This window comes from Peromyscus eremicus, chromosome 3 (genome assembly GCF_949786415.1).
Source record: "Peromyscus eremicus chromosome 3, PerEre_H2_v1, whole genome shotgun sequence".
NCBI lineage: Eukaryota > Metazoa > Chordata > Mammalia > Rodentia > Cricetidae > Peromyscus > Peromyscus eremicus.
The window spans coordinates 7,260,223-7,281,065 of NC_081418.1; the positions used below are offsets into that span (position 1 = coordinate 7,260,223).

Here is a 20,843-nt window from a genome sequence, read left to right on the forward strand (position 1 = left end):
GAACTGGCTTACTCTAGAACGTGGTAGGATTGATTCCTTCATCGTGGAAGACTCTCTCTCCTTTTCTAGATGAGCAGCAAGAAACTTAATAATTTTTACTGCTTCAATCATAGATATTTTAAAGCAAAATTTGTTGTGGAGTATTACTTTATGTCAAGGTGTGTTACATTTGTTTATATTGTGAAATATTTAACTATGTAAAGGTGTGTTACATTTGTTTATGTTGTGAAATATTTAACTATGTAAAGGTGTGTTACATTTGTTTATGTTGTGAAATATTACTTTAACTATGTAAAGATGTGTTGCATTTGTTTTACTTTGCCTTCCCAAGGCAACTGATTGGTCTAATAAAAAGCTGAACAACCAATAGCTAGGCAGAGGAGGACTCTAGATTGGAGAGAGAGAACAAGGGAGAAAGAGAGGGAGAACCCTGGGGCCAGGCAGACACAGAGGAAGCAGGGAAGTAGGACATACAGAATGAAAGAAAGGTAAAAAGCCCTGAGGCAAAACATAGATGAAGAGAAACAGATTAAAGTAAGTTCTAAGAGTTAGTGGGGCAAGCCTAAACTAAGGCTGAGCAGCATTCATAACTAATAATAAGTCTCAGTGTCATGATTTGGGGGCTAGTGGTCCAAGAAAGCCTGCTACAAACTTGGCTCTTGCCCTTTGCAAGCACCTTCCAATAACTACTGCTGCTACTCTACAGACCAGTGGCTTGCACTGTTTCTGCTGTCACTATGAGTAGCAGGGAGGCAAAAGAGAGCAAACAGCATTTATTTCCCACTAAGAATATAGTTGGACTGGGCAGATTCTATGAAAGGATTCTGGGACCAACAAGTTTTGCAAATCTTATTTAGAGAACTACAGTCCTGATTCAGAAATATAGGTCACATAAAGACAACAAAAGTACATGAAGCTCACAAGTAAATCAAGCAGGCTCATCCAACCAATGGAAACAGCCAACATTCAGGACAAGGAATACGAGGTAAACTTCTCAAGAGGAAAAGCAATCACCTAAACACAGAGCCCTTAGCAACAGAGCAGAACAGAGAGCCAGAATTCCAAAGACAAAGTGAAAAAGGTTTGGTTTATAAACACTTTTTAGCTGAAAAAGAAAAACAAATCTATAATCATTTTTCTTGAGGCCAACTTAAAAAGTTTTAAAAATTATGCTTCATATTTTAGATATAATAATCTTGCTGTGGAAAAAAAACTTAGTTTAGAGGCAAATTTTAGAAAGTTTCCATAATGCAAATGCATTGGACTGCTAAGAAAGCTAAGTCTGACTTGCCCACAAAGCTTTGCTGTTTCAGAAGTAAGGGTAGCCCTGCAGTCTAAAGACCTCTACGTTGAATTTGAGTTATGATCTCACAAGCTAGAAGCCAAAAACAAGATTTTAAAGGAACTAGATAAAAAAAATACCACAAATTATTATCCAAACCATATCTGGACTACCATTTTATTATCTAAAAACATTTCTGACTCAATTTTGTTTTAATTGAAAAATCCTAAAACAAAGGCATTTAAAGTATTAAAGTGTAGAAAACAGATTCAAAGATGTCAGGGTTTCCCCAGAGGCTTCTGACTAGCAATAGGTTAACCCTGATGAAGTGTGTCTTTTGATGACTAATCTGTGCCCTTTCTAACAGGAGACAAAAATGGACGAGAGAGATTCTGAAACCGAGGCTCTGAAAGTGAATAGTTCTAACTCTTCTCCTTGGCCAGTAGTTGGAAATGTCCTTTGTTCTGTCCTATCTACTGGCCAGGAATGCCAGAGAACCCTAGTTTCTCCTTAATGCTCCCCTTTTCTAGGGGAACCTTGCCTGTCACCGCTTACTTCCACTGAACTCCAAGTTGAGAGCAATTTTGACTTGTATCAGCACACAGAAAGGTTTTGTTATTTGGACCAATCAATTAGACACCCCTCTCCCTGGGTATGGCTCATTTATGAATTAATCTAAAGTTATCATTTACTTTTTGTTGTATAATAATGGCAAAAGGTATTGTGTGATAGTGTGAACACTGAATGAGAATAGAAACAAAGGAGATAATTTAAACAATACACTGCTGAGAAACAATGAATGGGTTGCTGGTGGAGCCAGTTGTTGGATAATAAGAATGTATAGTGACAACTGAAAACCACACAGCATATTGTGCCAGATTCAAACATGCCATGAGTGTGTGCCTTGCCAGACACTGAGTCTAATGACTAAGAATCTGATGGATTCTGGTGTGGGTGCGGGTAAAGAAGGACTCAATCTTCTTTAAGGGGCTGGCCACAGGGAGTTTTTTGACCATGTTCCAGTGAGTATATGGGCAACACAAATTGCACTTGTTTCCTTCTTTCTTCTTCCTCTTCCTCCTCTTCTTCCCTTTTATTTTGGGGGGTGGGTGTCCCAAGGGTGGAGGGATGGACCTGGGAGGACTGGTAAGTGAGTGTGCTCACAGCTCATGATGTGAAATCCCCAAATAATCAACAAAAATATTATGAAAAAAAAAATCATAACTAGGCAGGACTTTTAAAAAATGTATTCTTCTCTCATAAATTACATCCCAGCTGCAGTTTTCCCTTCCCTCCACTCTTCCCACTCCCCTTCCTATCCCTCCTCTCCCCCAGATCCACTCCTCCTCTGTTTCCCTTCAGAAAAGAGCAGGTCTCCCAGGGATATCAACAGAACAAGGCAAAACAAGTCACAAGGTGGTGAGGGACTTTAATCCCTCCACATGGAGGGGTTGGGAGTGTAGTGGGGTAAGGAGGAGTGAGTGGGTGTGGTCAGAAGTGAGTTCAGGCCTGCTTGGTTTGCATAGTGAGTTCCCAGACAGCCAGAGCTACATAGAAAGAACCTTTCTAAAACAAACAAACAAACAAACAACAACAACAACACACACACACACACATACACACACACACACACACAATCTATGGAAGGGGGCTGGAGAGATGGCTCAGTGTTTAAGAGAAAGTGGTGGTTTGAATAAGAATGCCTCCAGTAGGCTTATATATTTGAACTCCTAGTCACCAGGGAGTGGCATTGTTTGAGAAATATTAGGAAGTATGGCCTTGCCTTGTTGAAATGGGTGTGGCTTTGTTGAGGGAAGTATGTCACTGGGAGTGGCTTGAGAGGTTTAAAAAAACTGACACACCAGACCCAGGGTGTCTTCCCCCCACCCCATATCTGACTGTCTCAAGGTCGATTCTCAAGCTGCCTATGGATCAGAATGTCACTCTCTGTTACTGCTCTAGTGCCATGCATGTCAACATGTCCCCTGCCATGTTGATAATGGACTGAGCCGCTGAAATGGTGAGAAAATCCCCATTTAAATGCTTTCTTTCTAAGAGTTTGCTGGGTTGGTTATGTGTCATAGCAATAGAAGTGACTTGAATAGGACCTGGATTCAGCTACCAGCACCCACACAACAGATTATAACCACCTGTAACTCTAATTCCAGGGGATCCAGCACCCTCTTTTGGCCTTTCAGGACACCAGGCATGCATACAGTGCACATAACTACATGCAGGCAAAACACTCATTTACATAAGTAAAAATAAATCTTAAAGTGGCATACGCCTTTAATCCCAGCACTCGGGTGGCAGAGCCAGGCAGATCTCTGTGAGTTTGAGGCCAGCCTCGGCTACCAAGCGAGTTCCAGGAAAGGCACAAAGCTACACAGAGAAACTCTGTCTCAGAAAAAAAAAATCCCCAGAAGTGAAACCTTTGGTTTACTGGGACAGTTGATGCTAAGGATGGAGATTATCTGTTGTTCATAAGAGACTAGCATCACTGAAGCAAATTTTTCCAAGAAATATTTCCTTAGGGGCAGTATGCAGACGCTATGGTGCACTAGGGCAAGGACATAGCTCAAGCTGGCAAATAAAGTTGGCAATTGATAAGAGTCTCCCATATGCAGGCACAAAGGGGTCATGGAGATAAGCTGAGGCTTGGCCCTATGTGTCAGGGTTAGATTCTCCCTCTAGAGAGACCAGGAGAGGCCATTGGTGAAAGTGGAGCCTCAGTTGAAGTAAAAATCCTAAATCTGGAGGGATCATGGAAAAAAGCTGAGCCTTGACACCATGTGATAGGGTTGGAATTCCTGCAGATTCCAGGGAAGACCACTGATGAAGGCTTAACCATAGTTACAGCCAGGAATATAGTATACTGGAAATGTCGTGATCATAGAATGACCACCAAGGACACTGGAAGGTGTGGAGTGGAGCTAGCCTGAGCCTACTAGACAAGATGCATGTGCTGTGGATGGTGGAGCCAGAGAAGTGGGGCTGCCCAAGTCCTTTGGATGCCAGAAGATCTTAAGTGAGTCCAAGATGATGAACATTGAACTACAGGGTTTGATTTGCACTTCTAGATATTGCTTTTGCTTTCATTTAATTTTAATTGTGCCCAGAATCTTCTCTTTTAGAATAAGAAAGTATATAATTTGGGTTTTGATTTTACAAAGGCCGACAGTTAGGAGATTTTGGAGTTTTATAGTGATCTTGGACTTGCTGAAAAATTTAAAGACAGTGTAACTTTTAAAGTTATACTTTTTTTTTATATTGTTATGTTATCATGAGACTTGGAGATAAAAATAAAGGGAAGGTTATAGTTTAATAATCATGCATTTGTGTCAAGGTGACAAGGGTTAAATTATGCTAGTTAGTTTTTGTCAACTTAACACAAACTAGAATCACTTGGGAAGAGGAAACCTTAATTGAAGACTCACCTCAATCAGATGGTCTGGGCATGTCTGTGGTGCATTTTTGTTATTAATATTTAATATGGGAGGGTCCAGCCCACTGTGGGCAGTGCCACTCCTGGGCATGTGGTCTTGGGTTATATAAGAAAGCAAGCTGAGCAGTCACAGAAAGCAAATAAGTAGCACTCCTTCATGACCTCTGTTTCAGTTCCTGCCTTTAGGGTCCTTCTTGAGCTCTTGTTCTGACTTCCTTTAAAGACAGACTATGATGTGGAGGCACAATGAAAATAACTCCTTCGTTCTCCAAGTTGCTTTTGGTCATGGTGTTTTATCAGAACAACAGAAAGCAAATTAGGATAGTAGATAATGAAGGTGTGAAGATCTGAGTTAGCTTTTCAGAACCCACTTAAAGGGTGATGGAATGGAGAGGAGATTGGTGGATCCTTGAGGCTTATTGGTCAAAGAGCTTGGCCTAATTGACTAAGTTCCAAATCAATGTGAGTCTCTGTCTTAAAAAACATTCTCCATGGCTGACTCCTAGTCTCTGCAGGCACAAATATATGTGCACACATACATGAACACAGTTATTATGGTTTTTAAAAATGATATCCATATATTCTTAGATTCTCCTGTTACCAAGTATTTATTCAGCTCTACATTATACAGGACAAGGGATTCAATACTGAATGTCAAAGAGTAATTCAAATGGGCACATAGTGGTTCTGTGAAGTAAACTGAATAAATGAAAAGTGACTAAATCTTTGGTAAGAGAAATGAAAAATTGCATGAAGGTATCAGGAGGTCACATAATAGAGTGATGGCTGGAATTTCCCAAGCTGATGTTGAGGTTTAGGATTTAATGGGGTTTGTGTATACATAGTGAAAATGCAAAAGAGAATAAGTGGAAGAAAGACTAGGCATGGGGACATCTTTTAAAATAGGGCAATACAGCAAGTGACTCAGACTCTGAGCCCATGAAGTCTGTGCTAGAACTAGTCATGTCTACTGCTGAGTATTCCATAGACTGTGTCCCAGTGAGCATCAAATGTCAACTTGACACAGATAGAGTCCCTTAAGAAGGGAATCTCAGTTGAGGGATTGCATAGATCAGTTTGGCCTGTGGGCATGTCTATGGATTTCTGTTTTGATGGTTAACTGATTCAGAAAGGTTCATCCCACTGTGGGTGGGACCATTAGCTGGGCAGGTGGTCTTGTGCTGTCTAAAAACGGTAGATAGGCAAGCCCTTGTGAGCTAGTCACCAGTGTTCTTCCATGATTTCTCTCTCATGTTCCAGCTTGAATTCCTGCCCATTCTTCCCTCAATAACAGACTGTACTTGGAATTGTAATCTAAATAAACCCATTCCTCTCCTCAATTGCTTTTGGGCAGAGTGTTTTATGACAGCAACAAAAACCAAACCAGAACAGATAGTATAGCCACCAGAAACACTACATGAGAAAATGAGACTTTCTCTACTTCAATGAACAGGCAAGCCAGTCTGCAAGCTCCTAGTTCCCAGTAAAGGGAACCACAATAGAACTCTGAACCCTGGAGACAGAGCACTTGAAAGCTGTGGAATACAACCCAGATTATCACTATAACAATGCAGAGCCACTAGTTAGTAAGTAGCTGTTGAGAAAGATGCCTTCAGTTTACTAACTCTCTGTAGTCACAGAATAGAAACAGGATTAAAAACCAGGAGCAAATGGGGAAAAGTGAGATCCTCTCAGATGCAGCTATAAGCACAAACAGGCCTTGGCCTGCATCAGGGCCAAATAGCTAGAGAGTGACAGAAATATACATGGGTCCTAAGATAGACCTGGCAAGACTCGGGGATCAATTAGTAAATGGGAGCAGGTCAGGACAACTGCCATGGCTCAAGAGTGTACACTGAAAAAATACTATTTTCTTCATAAAAGCAACACAAGAAGTGCTTTCCAAGTGGGACAAATATTTACAAGACACTGAATTGGAAGCACATTGAAGAAACATTCCTGTTAGGCTTTCATGACACATGAATGTCTTATGTGGAAATATGAGGGTGGACAAAGTCTGGAAAGAGATCTGTTTGATTCTCTATTGCAATGTCAACAGGCCATTTGCATCTGTTGTTTCTAGCAGTTAGAACTGTCATGTTAGATTTGGGAGACATCACCCCAACTTATGCATGGCTCATGGCCTGAAGATAGACTCACATAAGGAAAGAGCTCAGGTAGGCTCAGTTCTCAGCAACTTCTCTGTGTGGGAAGAAATGAAGTTCATGGAAGAATTCTGCATTGAACGGGGCTGAGAAAATCAAAACAGTGTAACATCATGGGAGAGATGGCAAAAAGGGTGGAGGAGATGATCCCTCCACAGCACAGTGATGGAGGGACGCTCAGAGCCAATGACCTGCTTTCTTAATGTGGCTTTTTCAAAATGTTACAAATACTACCAATTTTCAAATAGAGGCAGAATTTAGCAATTTTCATATGCAAAAATAAAAGACTAACTCTGAATAACTCTAGGAACCCTTTTTAGGTTCTTCAAGAAGTTTCTGGACAAAATGCAACTGAAAACATAATAATGGAATTTTCTATCTCTATTTTCTTAGACAATCTAGCCTGGATTAATAGGAAGTGTATTTATTTTGATACTATATACTGCCTACTAAAGACAGGGCCCCAAAATAACACAAAAAGAAAGAAAAGAATTGACTAGTTTCAAGTAGTCAAATAGAGGTAGAATAAAGATATGCATTCTGGATAGTGATTACATGAGAGAAATAAACTTGATTAGTAAGATATGTTCATATGAAAATTATGGGATAAGGTTGGGCATCAATCACTAAGCATACTTGGACTCTCAGAGCTGGAAGGAGGTAATAGACAGATGCTAGGAGCTTCCTAGTTAGCCAGTATAGCTGAATTTGCAAGCTTCAGAATCAATGAGAGACCCTGCCTCTGGGGAACAAGGTGGAGAGTAATAATAGCAGAGAAAGATCTTCGGCCCCATGGGTTCATATTCTTACACACCCACATACAAACACACACATATATGACACACAAATTACATGAGGTAATGTTACTATATACATCACACACACACACACACACACACACACACACACACACACACACACATGTGAGGCAATGTATTTTCCTCCCCCATAGCTAGACAAAACACCAAAATGAAAACAAACCAAGAGGAGGAAGGTGCTTTTGACCCCTACTGTCATGAAGAAGCAGGACAAAAAGGTGGTGAATCCTCTGTTTGAGAAAAGACATTGGACATCCAGTGCCAAAGAGACCTCACCCACTTTGTCAATGGACTTAACACAATAAACTGCCACTCCAAAGGCCCTTGTATTATCAGTTCCAAGAACCCAATGAAGTTCACCAAGGCCCTGGAACGTCAGCTCTCCAGCTGCTCCAGGCTGCCCACACACAGGCCAGAGACCGAGTGGCAGAAGAAACAGAGGCTGTGGATTGGCACTGAGAGGAAAGCTGCCGGCAAAGGGAACGCCCTAGAGAGACCACCTGTTCTGTGATCAAGGTCAATGGCATCACGACTCTGTGGAGAACAAACAAGCCCAGCTGGCATTGGTTGCACATTTTGCAAACCTCATAAAGCCACCTGCTGTGTTACATGACAGGGACCCCCTACTGCAGCATCAAGGCCAGGCTGGGCAGCTGGTCCACAGGAAGACATGCAGCACCATTGCCTCACACAGGTGACCTCAGAAGACAAATGTGCTCTGGTTAAGTTAGTGAAAGCAATCAGGACCAAGAACAATGACAGATAAAACAATCTGGGAATAATGTCCTGGGTCCAAAATCAGTGGGTGGCACTGTCAACCTTAAAAAAGGCAAAAGCCAAAGACTTAAAACCAAACTAGCATGTTACATGTACACTGCTGAGTTTTCTATATATAAATATAATAAAAATATCCTTTAATAAAACCTTCCATCCAGAAATCTGTGTTAAGTATATAAAAATTTGAGCTGAAAACATTCCATACTTAAGTGTGTAGGCTTACACATATGCATGTATGTATCTGTACATATGCTCCCAAGATAATTATATGTATATGTGGAGTACCTTTGTGCTTATATGTGTATGCTAAACAACCTCCAGTAGACAATTCTCCATTATTGGATGCATTGTTTACTCCAGAAGACCAAAGTCCCTCTGTCCTATCTGCCATTATGCACCTGAGTTCGCACACTGCTCCATCTACAGCAATTGCTCCCCCAGTATTAAAACAAATAGCAGTTATCTGGATGAATATACAGACAGGCTATTGGAAGCTTAAAAGTCACTGTCCCTTTGGTTCCACAATTGTACATAGAATGAGCCAAGAGTAACCTTGATCCCAATTAAGGAGTTTTTGAAGGACTTAGCAAACAATATGAGTTATTACAGAAGAAATCAGAACAACAAAACCAACCTTGGAGCTATGAAGGTATAGCCAGATTCTTCAAAATTGTCTGGCTTCAGGGTTTCTGAATCTGAAAATTGAATGATATAAGATTAGATAAACAATATAAAGCATATGCTTCAAAGGTCAAGGGCAACATGATGCCATTGTAAAGACACCTAGTAAGAAAAACTTAAACAGACTATTTACATCTTAAACTTGAAACAAATTAACTGTCAAGATTCTCAATGCTTCCCAATATAATAAGATCATAATATGGGTAAGCTTCACTAGATGCTTACAGCAGTAATTACATATAAAATGCTATTTATACTCTTCATCTAATATACTTAAATATCTTAAGATATTAATACATATATTACAGCAAGTGTCTTATTTAAAATATCAATGAAGAAATTTATTAACATTATGATAAAATGCTTTGAGTGAACTCAGTCATGCATTTGGTGAGGCAATATGAATCTTTATATTAGGTATGAATTAGTAGGTGGAAAGATGAAAAAAGAAACATGATATTAAGTCTACAAAAAATAAAACCAACTTGGGCGTGACAGGTTGTGTGAGCAAACACAGGCACACCCGCCCTGGTCTGCTGCCAACTTTCGGGTAGTCATGGAGGCAATTCTAGCAAATGTGAAGCACAGAGGGTAATACCCAGGAGGAATGGAAATATTAGCGAAAATGCTGTGGACTAAACAGAAAGAAATTGAGCAACAAGAAAATACTTGCCCTTCATTTTTCCCTTTTTTGCTGTAAATCCATCAGAAAGAGAAAGCAGGGAAACAAAAAAGAAGAGGGTAAAGTAAAGGGGTCACAAGCAATATTTTATTCAATGACCGTGAATAAAAATATTGTGCATAGATCAAAGGTCCATTCATGTACAGCTGTAGTCTGGGAAAAACCATGTATTTTGAAGGCTGGAAGTTCTGTTCTGTCAATTTTACTCTCTCCTCTCTCTGTACTGTGGTTATTTCAAGGGTCTGTTTTCGCAAAGTGGTTGATGCAGGTGCAGTACCAATGACGCCAGCTCTGAACAGAAGCACTGACCAATGAGCAAAGACTCACTAGTTACCCCTCCTCCATCACAGAGAAACTAGCTCATGCAAAGTCACTGGTAAAAGACCATCATACCCATGGAGTGCAAGTGCAAACATATACTTTAATCTTCCACAATGCAGAAGTGTCTCGCACTGCTACAAACAGCAAGGACAGGCAGAGAAAAGATGGAACTAGTAAAAGATATATGTATATATATATATGTATTTTTTTTCTTGAATCCTAACAGAAAAAAAATTTAGGTTGCTGGTAACCATTGAGCGGTGAACAAAAAGTATGATGGTCATTTTGCTTAACTAAATCTAGCCATCAAAAACAAAATAAAACTTAAAAATGACTTGAAATAGGCATTGATGTTATTTACTCCACATTCCAAAAGATGCTTAAAAGTGAATTTATTTGAGTTACTGAGACATTAATTTGGATTATAAAAAGAAAACTAACTGCCAAGCACATTATTCTAGCCAAATGCAAAAAAGACAAAAGAGAGAAAGAAAAGGAAAGATAAGAAAAGGAAGAGCTTTGCTAGCACAGCGCCATGAGCAGAGAGCATGTTGGTATTAGCATGTGAAACATTTCACATCAGCTCACAGACCCTTAAAACGACAGGCACAGAGCACACACACTGCAATGATTCTCTGAGCACATAGCAAGGCAGCAAAGGGTGGTGGGACTGCCAGTGAGACTGGAGTACCTGCTCATATTCTAGCCACGTAGAATATTTCTTGTTCCTTGCATGTTTGGAATGGGTTAGAATCATTGCTGTAGATTTGATAATAATACCTACTAAAATGCACAAGCCTTGGGCATTCCAAAATCTAGGTATGAACGTCTGACACTAGGAGGTAACAAGTAGATCCTGAAGTTGCTTTCACAGTACTTACATCTGGCCTGAGTTATTGTCTCTTCTAGTTTGGCTTTTATATAGTAAAAACTGTAGGTTGGCAATACCAAGGCCAAACTGCAATAGAAACAAGAGAAGCATAAACACAAACAAACAAAATAAAACATAACTTAAAAAAAAAGACATCAAGTTCATGGGAAAATCCAGAGATCTTCCTCATGCGAAAGAGAGGACATGTTACTTTGACAAGAAAATGCATTCAACAAATAGAATTCTTGATCTCCACCTTGCCCAACAGTGCCATCCAGCTCTCTACAGGGCAGGGAATTAGAGGCAAAGAGGTAATAAGCTACCTAATATAGCCATAAAGTAGCTGAGGAGGAGTGCCTTGAATCCCTGCTATATTTCCAGGTAGTTTCATTCTGTACTCCAGATTTTGACCCAAAAAAAAAAGAAGGAAAATAGGGTTTAAATTTAAACAAAGTAAATAGCAGACCAGCTGGATACACCCTCTTAATTACAAATAATGTTGAATGCTTTGAACCAAACATAATTCAAAACTCAAAATGAAAGAATAACCATTGCTACCACTGCACAATGCACAAAGTTATCAGAAATTCACAATTTGGAGGGATTAAATACCTACTGTTTCAAAACTCCGGTCTTATGGCAAGATCCCTGTGTCTCCATGTGGACGAACTCTGACCCTTTATAGACATTGTTGATTCATTCATACCCACTTGAACAACTTACTGCACAACTGACTGACTGTAGACATGCCACATAACCGAGCACATTATTATTAAAGAGGAAGGATTTCTGGAGGTTAACAGTGTGTAAGAGTCTTGAGGCTTATGTAATCTAACCAAAGGACAGTTCCACTATAACCTTAGGTCAACTTCAGAATGTTTTCATCACAGTGTTAGGCAAGCCTGTTACCCACCTTGTTTGCATGAGGGCTCACAAGAAGCTGTCAGATAGGTAACTTTACATTTTTAAATTTCTAATTCATAGAATACCTGATGAATATATTAGAGCTTTTAATTCAGATTAGGCAGAGGTCAGAAGTAAACTTATTTTCTTCCTTCAGCTAATATACCCATGTAAGACATAGAAATGATAGTTTATCCACATTCACCAAAGCAAATGACCTTTGCTATGCCTTGAATGTAAAAGGAAACCAGTGAGTCCTGGATGCAAGAAATGGGTGTATTTCTAAGATGGTCTATGAAACCATACAAAGAATAATTCTTGGTTAATATGTTTTTTAACATTACCCCAAATATTAGTAAAACACCAGAAAATGTATTCCTTTCTAGGAATTTGAATATTGTTAAGCACTTGTAGATCCTTTATGTCATCCCAGCACCCCTCCACCCCATCCTGTATCACCAGATACGGGAACAGAAATCCAAACTATAATTTCATTGCGTGTTACTGATAGACAAATATATAATGAAACAAAATAAAAAATTTTAGACTCATCTTCTTATTAATATAAATGTTAAAACTCCCCTGTACAAATGTTCAAGCATGAGTATTTACTTTCTAAAATTTAATTTTACAATAAAAATGGCAAAAAGTAGTAGGTACTTGTAACCCTCAGTTCCCAAAGCTTCTGCCACCATTAAGTAATGCATAGACTTTGCTTATGGGAAAAGATCAGGAAAATAAATTGTTATGCAGAATTAATGAACATTTCTACATTCATTTTATAGGTAACTTCAAGGGGAGGCAGGGATTAAAATTAAAATAAGCAATAATCATTCTGAAAGCAAGATGACCTTTCATGATTCACTTGCCATTAATAAAAGAACAGAATTACTGAGTATTTGAAAACTGCCTCCTACAAATTTCTCTCAAGGGGAATTAGGGGTTTTTATTGCTCCATCAGCATTTATCATCATCAGAAACTTCTAATTAAAACTGATAACACCATATCATACGACTGCTAGAGTGTCTCTCTATAAGCTTGAGTTACATGTCATGCACCATCAAAAGTGGTATAGCAACCCATGGGATTCTCAATGAAAGCTTCAAAATTGGCACATTAAATATATGATGGGTTGGCCTTCAAGACTGATATTGTTACTCATAGCCACAAATCATTCTGTAGAAAAGTAGTTATGTCTATTTCCAAGCCAATCCAACAGTTCTTTCTTCCACATGTTGCAGATTAGATCTTTATCAACATTCCAAGGCAATGATGCTTTTGTATGCAAAAACTGCTTGACCTCATAATATGAACCCAATACAACAAGGCTTCTTGATTTCTTCTCAGAGATTAGAGTTTAATAAAGCAAGTGACACTAGATGGATGATAGAGCCAAGGTAATAGTTTTGTGATTCACATAAACCTAGTTAGCTGAATTAAATGGACTATAACAGTTTTCAACTAAAATCATTTATATCCATCAAAGTCGATCTCTTTAGAAAATAGTACATTCCAGTAAACAAAGTCATTATTGACATTTTAAAATGTGTTACCTAAGTTGGATCGAAGTTTAAGAAAACAGAAACCACTTGTCTTTGAAATTGGTATTCCATTCATTTAATCAAATTTTATTTCAGGCAGAATATGATACTTGTTAGTTATTTGTGAATTTATCTACATAGACATTAGGACATTCATGTAACTGAGACCCAAGGTAAAGACTTGGGAATGGACTATGTGAGGAAAGCATGCAATGTAAGGAAGCCATGTCTTCTTCAGGGCAGCGTGGTGACAGGAGCAGTTAAACGGCAGCAGATAGACTGGGGTGGAAACGGGTGGTGTCAACATCACCCATAATAGTTGTACTGTAATATTCTGTGAGCAAAGAGTGACAGTGAACTTGAGGAAGAACTCATACTATGCATTGCTCCTGGGTGTTGAAGAAAGAGTCTGAGTGAAGAGGCCATTTGTGAGACAATGACACACTCATTATCTGCTTGTCAACATTGCAAGCTACAGAAATGATTGGCTGGGCAAACTGGGCTCATTTACGTAATGGTGGTATGAGCAACCTGGAACCACTTTCTGATTGGGTATAAGACTAGCTAGCTCCACAAGATGAAACCCATACCTGGCACCATTTTGGGGCCAAGAACCTATGAATAAACAGATCATAGGCCCCAGAGGAGAACTTACTATGTTAAATGCATAAAACATTAAGCCAACTACTAGTGACTTATCATTATACCTATAGATTAATGCATCTCTCAACCCTACTCAGAGAAGCCTCTGTTTGCATTAGATAGTGATTAGCACAGAGACCCACAACTGACTTAATGTAGAGAATGAGAGACCAGAAGGCTCAGCTATAAATAGGACATCTACATTGCATCTTAAGGCCCAGAGGTCATTGGAGAGGAGCAGATAGTAAGAGGCAGGGGTGGTGGATGACTGCAAGAAAAGAGTGTTTTCTAGGTACAGCAGCACATATGAACTTAGATTAGTTACAGAGCACGCACAAGCCCTGTGCAAACTCAGCCCAGACCAAACCCTAGCATGGAGAAGGGATGTGAGCACAGAACCCAAGGCCTAGTTATGAGCTATTAGAGATTAATTGCTGGAAAAAGGAAGGGTAAGTTTTCTAAGGGTATAGACTCTAGAAGACTAACATACTTCAGTGGAAGATCTTACATCCAAGAATATCCAGGCAGCAGACATTGGACTTGATGGGATTATTATTTTTTTTTAAAAAAGACACATATTTGGGTGGTTAGGGAGGCAGGGATAGATCTGGGAGGAGTTGGGGAATGGTGAAGGCAATTAAAACATCCTTAAGGAATTAAAAACAATAACATGACCCCAAAATTAAGATCACTACAAAGGTAGCCTCTTTTTTTTTTTTGACTGAAGTAAAAGCAACTTTCAGGGCTGACTCATTGTCATGGTTAAAAAGATAGTTTCTACACTTTACTTATCTGAACAACAAAGGTAGGAACCATATTCTCATACAATGCAACCAATACTTGGTTTTATATATATATACATACATACATATATATATATATATATATATATATGTATATATATTGGTTTTTTGAGACAGGGTTTCTCTGTGTAGCTTTGCGTCTTTCCTGGAGCTTACTTGGTAGCCCAGGCTGGCCTCGAACTCACAGAGATCCGCCTGGCTCTGCCTCCCGAGTGCTGGGATTAAAGGCGTGCGCCACCACCGCCCAGCGGGTTATATTTTTACTTATTAGATTTTTTTTTTTTTTGAGACAGGGTTTCTCTGTGTAGCCTTGGCTATTCTGGTACTAGCTCTGTAGATCAGGCTGGCCTTGAACTCACAGAGAATTGCCTGTCTTTGCCACCCAAGTGCTGGGATTAAAGGTGTGCAACACCATCACTCAGCAATACTTTGTTTTATAATGACATTGTTTCTTAAGAGACAGAGCTTCCCAGTGTCCTGTACCTTCATGGAGTATTATAAGTTTATTCAAAAACTGAAAGACACTAATAATCAAACTAAATGAGGAAAACCATTACCTGTAATTGTTCATGAACATTATGCAAATATAAAGAGATACCTAGAAGAAAGTTAGATACTACAATCTACTCAGTATATAGAAATGAGTAAAATCATAAAAACAGTAATTCTGGCATTTTCCAGTGACCTACAATGTAACTAAGATAAACAGAAAAGGACTTGGATGCAATATCTCAAGACAACAGCATTGTATTTTCTTCTTCTACATTCTATTTGTCATCCCAAGGACAACTGGAGACCGTTCCTATTGACAACAACATCAGAGCTTTCAGACGTCTCTGGCACCCAAGGCTCCCCTTGTATGTTTATGATGTTTATGAACTGAGGCGTTGCAAAAGAAATACAACATCAATGAATCAAATACAACAATGAAAAGATATGGCTGAGGCTGAGTCTGTCACAACAAATTAATTAGGATTCCTATTGGTTGGTGATAAATGCATAGTCAAAAGCCACACGAGAAAATTATGACAGAAAATTTGGGATATAATTTTCTGAATTTGATAAGATGAAACAGATTTCAAGGGTATACAGTTAAAAATTATTTCTTCACATTGAGACTCTTCAATTTCATATTCATTTAGAAAGTACCTACTATGTGCCTCTGTGATATGAGAATGGGATTCAGAGATAAACGAAGTAGCACCTCTCTGCCCTCTTAGAACTTAAGGAAATCGTTGTCAGCAGAATTAAATGTCTTTCTGTAAGCCTCAAGTACACGTTTGTGTGTAAACCCAAATGAGTTTTGGGTGAGGTAAGGGGTAGTAACACAGTATTTAAAATAAATACGAAAAAGTCCTTCCGAAGAGTAAGGAAAGGCATCATGTAGCTGAGGAATAAACAGGAGGCTCAGTCTTGGGAAGCAGTCTTAATTTAAAGTGACCAGGAACAAAGACCTTGAAGCACAATGCTAGCAGTGTCTCTGAGGAGAAGCAAGGCTTAACCGGAGGCTGTTCACCTGAGTATTTGAACAGTAAATTCAGAAAGCTAGTGCTGAAGGAGAACAGAAGGCTAGAGGACTGATGTGGATAGTGAATGAGATGCCACATTATTAGGGGATTTGAGTGGAGCTGTATTGAACAAGTAAACTCAAGTGTGAGCTTTTTCTGTATTGAGATTAAAAGTAAGGAAAAAAGATAGAGGCACACAGTTAAGCCGTTGTGTACTTTGGTTGAGAGTTTTCCCTGACCACAGCATTTTTCAACAGAACAGAAGAAAATAGAATCTCACCCGAGAGAAAATGCTCAGGGAACTTATGGGTTTGAGAAGAAAAAAGAAGTCATGAAAAGACATATATAAGCATCCTAAATTGGTTGTGTTGTTGAGATCTCCAGGGCCTCATAAAGGCTGCCTGAGGTTAGCTGACTTGCTAGGTTATCAACACTTTACTGCAGTTGTGTCTGGTGAAGTGTGGTGTTGGAAATGACTTGGAGAATAAAAAGCTTTGGTAGATAAAATGTGTAAGTTGCAAAAGATGACTCTGAAGTCTGTGACTAAGTAGGAAGTGATGAGCCCCTTAGCGGAAGGAAGATGGAGAAATGGAGAGTCATCTCTCTTAATACTACAGAAGTGTGGGCTATGGACCTTGCCTGTTTGCCAATGGCTCTTTATTAGTTTGTGAACAACAAACAAAAAAAAAATGTATAGAAACCGAGGCTAAGCTTTTAGAAAACAACTTGACAGACTAACTCTAAGTCTGTATAATATAATGACAAACAATTGACCTGTTGTTTTTACTGCATTTTAAGATGTATTTTAGCAAATATATCCTGTTTGACTTTACCCATATAGATATGTCTTAAATAATGGCCACAGAATGTGGATCTCTGGGAATGTAGGAGAGTGAAAATAAGTCTATTTTGGAGGAATGAGGAGAGACTTAAAATGAAGGAAGACTGGATGGTAGGTGTGCTTTGATGATATGAAATTCAAAAGTTGGAATTTCCAAGAAGAAGAGATAATGAGTAGCAAGAAGAAACATTTTACTACTCCAAGGATGTGGGACATAGACCAAAGAGAAAGCAGAAAGCTCTGAGAAGATTTAAGGCAAGAGAGCAGAATAGCTGGGTGTGGTGGTATGCACAGTTAATCCCAGCAATCAGGAGGCAGAGGCAGGCAGATCTCTGAGTTTGAGGCCAACCTGACCTATAAAGTGAGTTCCAGGACAGTTGGGGCTACACAGAGAAACCCTGTCTTGAAAAACCAAAGTGGGGAGGAGGGAGGGGAGGAGGGAGGGGAGGAGGGAGGGGAGGAGGGAGGGGAGGAGGGAGGGGAGGAGGGAGGGGAGGAGCAGAATAGTTGTCACTGAATTTGAAGAAAGGAGGGATCATCCAATAGATTATTGAGTATTGGGTTTTCTAGGTTCCAATGTACAGAAAACGGGAGGAATCCAGACATCACTGAACTGTTCAGTGGGGCTAAAGTTATTTTATATCACATATAGTGATGAAAAAGGCACACTATAGTTTGTAAACTAAGCCACAACATTAATGAAAAAAAAAACTAGACTAAATGGAAACAAGAGAGAAAGTCAACAGAAGTCAGAACTATAAATTATTATGGGTATACATCAATCTTTAGTACTATTGTCATTAATAAAGTTATCATTCTAAATATTATATTGCTAGCTACTTTCTACATTTGCATTATGAAAATCAGACTCTAATTCATTTTTGTGCTGGAGGGAGTAATTTTTGTACTGAAACTTCCACTAAAAATAGCTATCTAAAATTAAAATTTCATACTAGTTGATTGAAAACTGGCTACTTTTTAAGAAAAAAAAGGTCCACTGAATTGAACAATCCTTTACATGAGACAATTATTAATAGAGTTAAGTACCTGTAATCTGTGCCATTGACAGGTGTCCATGTGTATGTTCGATTTCCTTTGTCAATATATCTCTAGAAAGAAAGTTAGACATGGTCATTACAACCCCCAACCCATATGCATTTATAGAAAGAGTAAAAACATAATGTCCACCTGGAAATTCTATGGTCATTCAACATCCTTTTTCATAAGCAAATATATTTCTATTATACATTTTTAAAATTTTGATGTGCATGCTTGTCAAATAAAAGTTTGGAACAGAATCAAATACTCAAATAATACAGGTTAGGGATTTATAAGCATAAAAGCTTAGCATTTGGTAACAGAGTACTTTCTTCAAAACTCTGAAATATTTAATTAAAACAAATTAAAATTTTTTCTTTTGAGACAGGGTTTCTCTGTGCAACAGTCCTAGCTGTCCTGGAACTTGCTTTGTAGACCAGGCTGGCCTTGAACTCCCTTCCCAAGTGTTGGGATTAAAGGTGTGCACCACCACCACCCTGCTAATTAAAGCAAAATTTAACGACGTGGGACTACAGAATATTAGATAAGGCTCAGATATCAGCCATAGTAGAGCTTGTTTAAGAATAATAGCTGATATGAAGAGGAAAATACATCGGCATTTCTACATCTAGAAGTACAATTATCATCTTACAGATCTTTTTAATGGAACTATCATGTTGTTATAAGTAGATAATTACTCCATCATTAAAGGTTAGAAAAAAACCTATATTCACTAGGCAAAGTGAAAAATTAAATAAATAGTTCATGGATGTACAATATCTCCTGTGTCGAGAACAACAGTAAATGCAGACTCATTCTTTCTCCTACTAAGTATATTAATTGCATACATGTAGCTTTTAGTTTTTTACTCTGAATATTTGCCTTATTAAAGAACAACTGTATTCCTGATAGAGATGACTATGAAAAATCTCTACAAATCAATTTGAAGCAGGTGTTGTGAAAAATATTCAGTAAAGCCCATGTGAGGAGATGCTCTGTAGAAAATAGTTCACATGCTTGGAAACAAAATGACCTGCCACCCAGTGTTGATACGTGTTAATATTCAATTTCTCCATCTCACAGGTGTGAAAAATGGTGCAAAGAAAAGCCAAATGATTTCTTACAAGAAATAATGGGCTTCGCCATTCCCTGACTTCTGTCTGAGGACTTCTGATACTCTGAGGAAAACTAAATTAAAACATTTTCATTTAAAAGTTATTATCATAACTTAAATATTCCTGCCAAACTTTACATAAAGTAAACACAGATCTAATGTTCTTAATGATATCATCTTAAAATCTGTTTTTGTTTGTTCTTATTGTGTGATATTATATTTTATTATAATCCTCAGAAGCCTGTTTGTTATCTAATGAAAGGCAGAAAGGTGGTAGATCCAGAAGTGAGGGGAGGTGACCACTGCTCGAAGACTGAATGGACAGTGACTTGGAAGAGGGCCATTAGCAATGTGAAAATGAGTGGAGAGACGCATAAAGAATGTGAAGGTCAGAGTTCCCAGAACAACACGAGCTGTTGGCAGAACTGTTAAATACTTTACATCCTTGCTTTAGGGAGCAAAGAGTCAAGACCACGGCTAAAGAGAAGCAACTGGAGCGATATTTCAATAAAAATGAAAAATTTAATACCTCCTTTTCTGTTCTGGTAATAGCTACTCATAATTATACCAAAATAAGAAATGATGTGTGCTATTAAAATATTCAGATCATATGTCCCTGTTGTGGGAAGAGCTGCCAAGAAATTAGGGAGAAAAGATGCTCCTAAAACCTAACAGGCTTCTGAGTAAAGAATACAAGTTGTATGTGAAAGCTGCAGTTAAATTATAGGCACAAAACGTCCTAATCCTATGTCATTTTGAACATTCAAATATGCAAATGTCTGTTTTTATTCTACAAATGACTGATAATGGATAGAAGAGTATCCCCACATACCAAAAACTCTTACACTCAGACCTGAAGCAATATTAACTTATTATATATGTTATCACATGACTTGTTTTCAGATTTAAATGTAGGAAAATTACAAAGGGTATAGAGCAGCGGTTCTCAACCTGTGAGTTGCGACCCTCAGGGTCACTAATCAGATATCCTGCATATAAGATATTTACATTACAGTTCATAATAGTAGCAAAATTACAGGTATGAAGCAGCAATGAAATAATTTTATGCTTGGTTGTCACCACAAGTGTATTAAAGGGTTTCAGCATTAGGAAGGTAGAGAACCATGGGCACAGAGGTTTTAAGTAGTGAAAATAGATAAAACACACAGAATACGATCTCGAGAACATCTCTGTACACAAATAATACAATATAACATGTAATATTACCTTAAATCAAATATTACCACATCCCTGGCCCAAAGAGATCTATTTCTTGTAATAAACCATGTAGACACAAAGTGCAATTTTAGGATTCTAGTTTTCACAAGTTTATTTATTTCTTTAAGTGTGTGTGCATGTGTTTCTGTGTGAGTGTATATGCACGTGTGTGCAGGTGCCTGCAGAGTTCGG

General features: G+C 38.5%; 1 protein-coding gene across 2 annotated transcripts in view; it reads right to left on the reverse strand.

Annotated features, from left to right (window-relative positions):
• Positions 1–20,843, reverse strand: part of Cacna2d1 (calcium voltage-gated channel auxiliary subunit alpha2delta 1) — a 440,143-nt gene that overhangs the window by 30,300 nt on the left and 389,000 nt on the right. For both annotated transcript variants that reach the window (XM_059257264.1, XM_059257263.1), the window contains exons 21-23: positions 18,329–18,390; positions 11,053–11,129; positions 9,122–9,182 (exon numbers count right to left, since the gene is read on the reverse strand). In XM_059257264.1, coding sequence (XP_059113247.1) covers positions 9,122–9,182; positions 11,053–11,129; positions 18,329–18,390 — 200 coding nt within the window. The remainder of the gene's footprint in view (positions 1–9,121; positions 9,183–11,052; positions 11,130–18,328; positions 18,391–20,843) is intronic.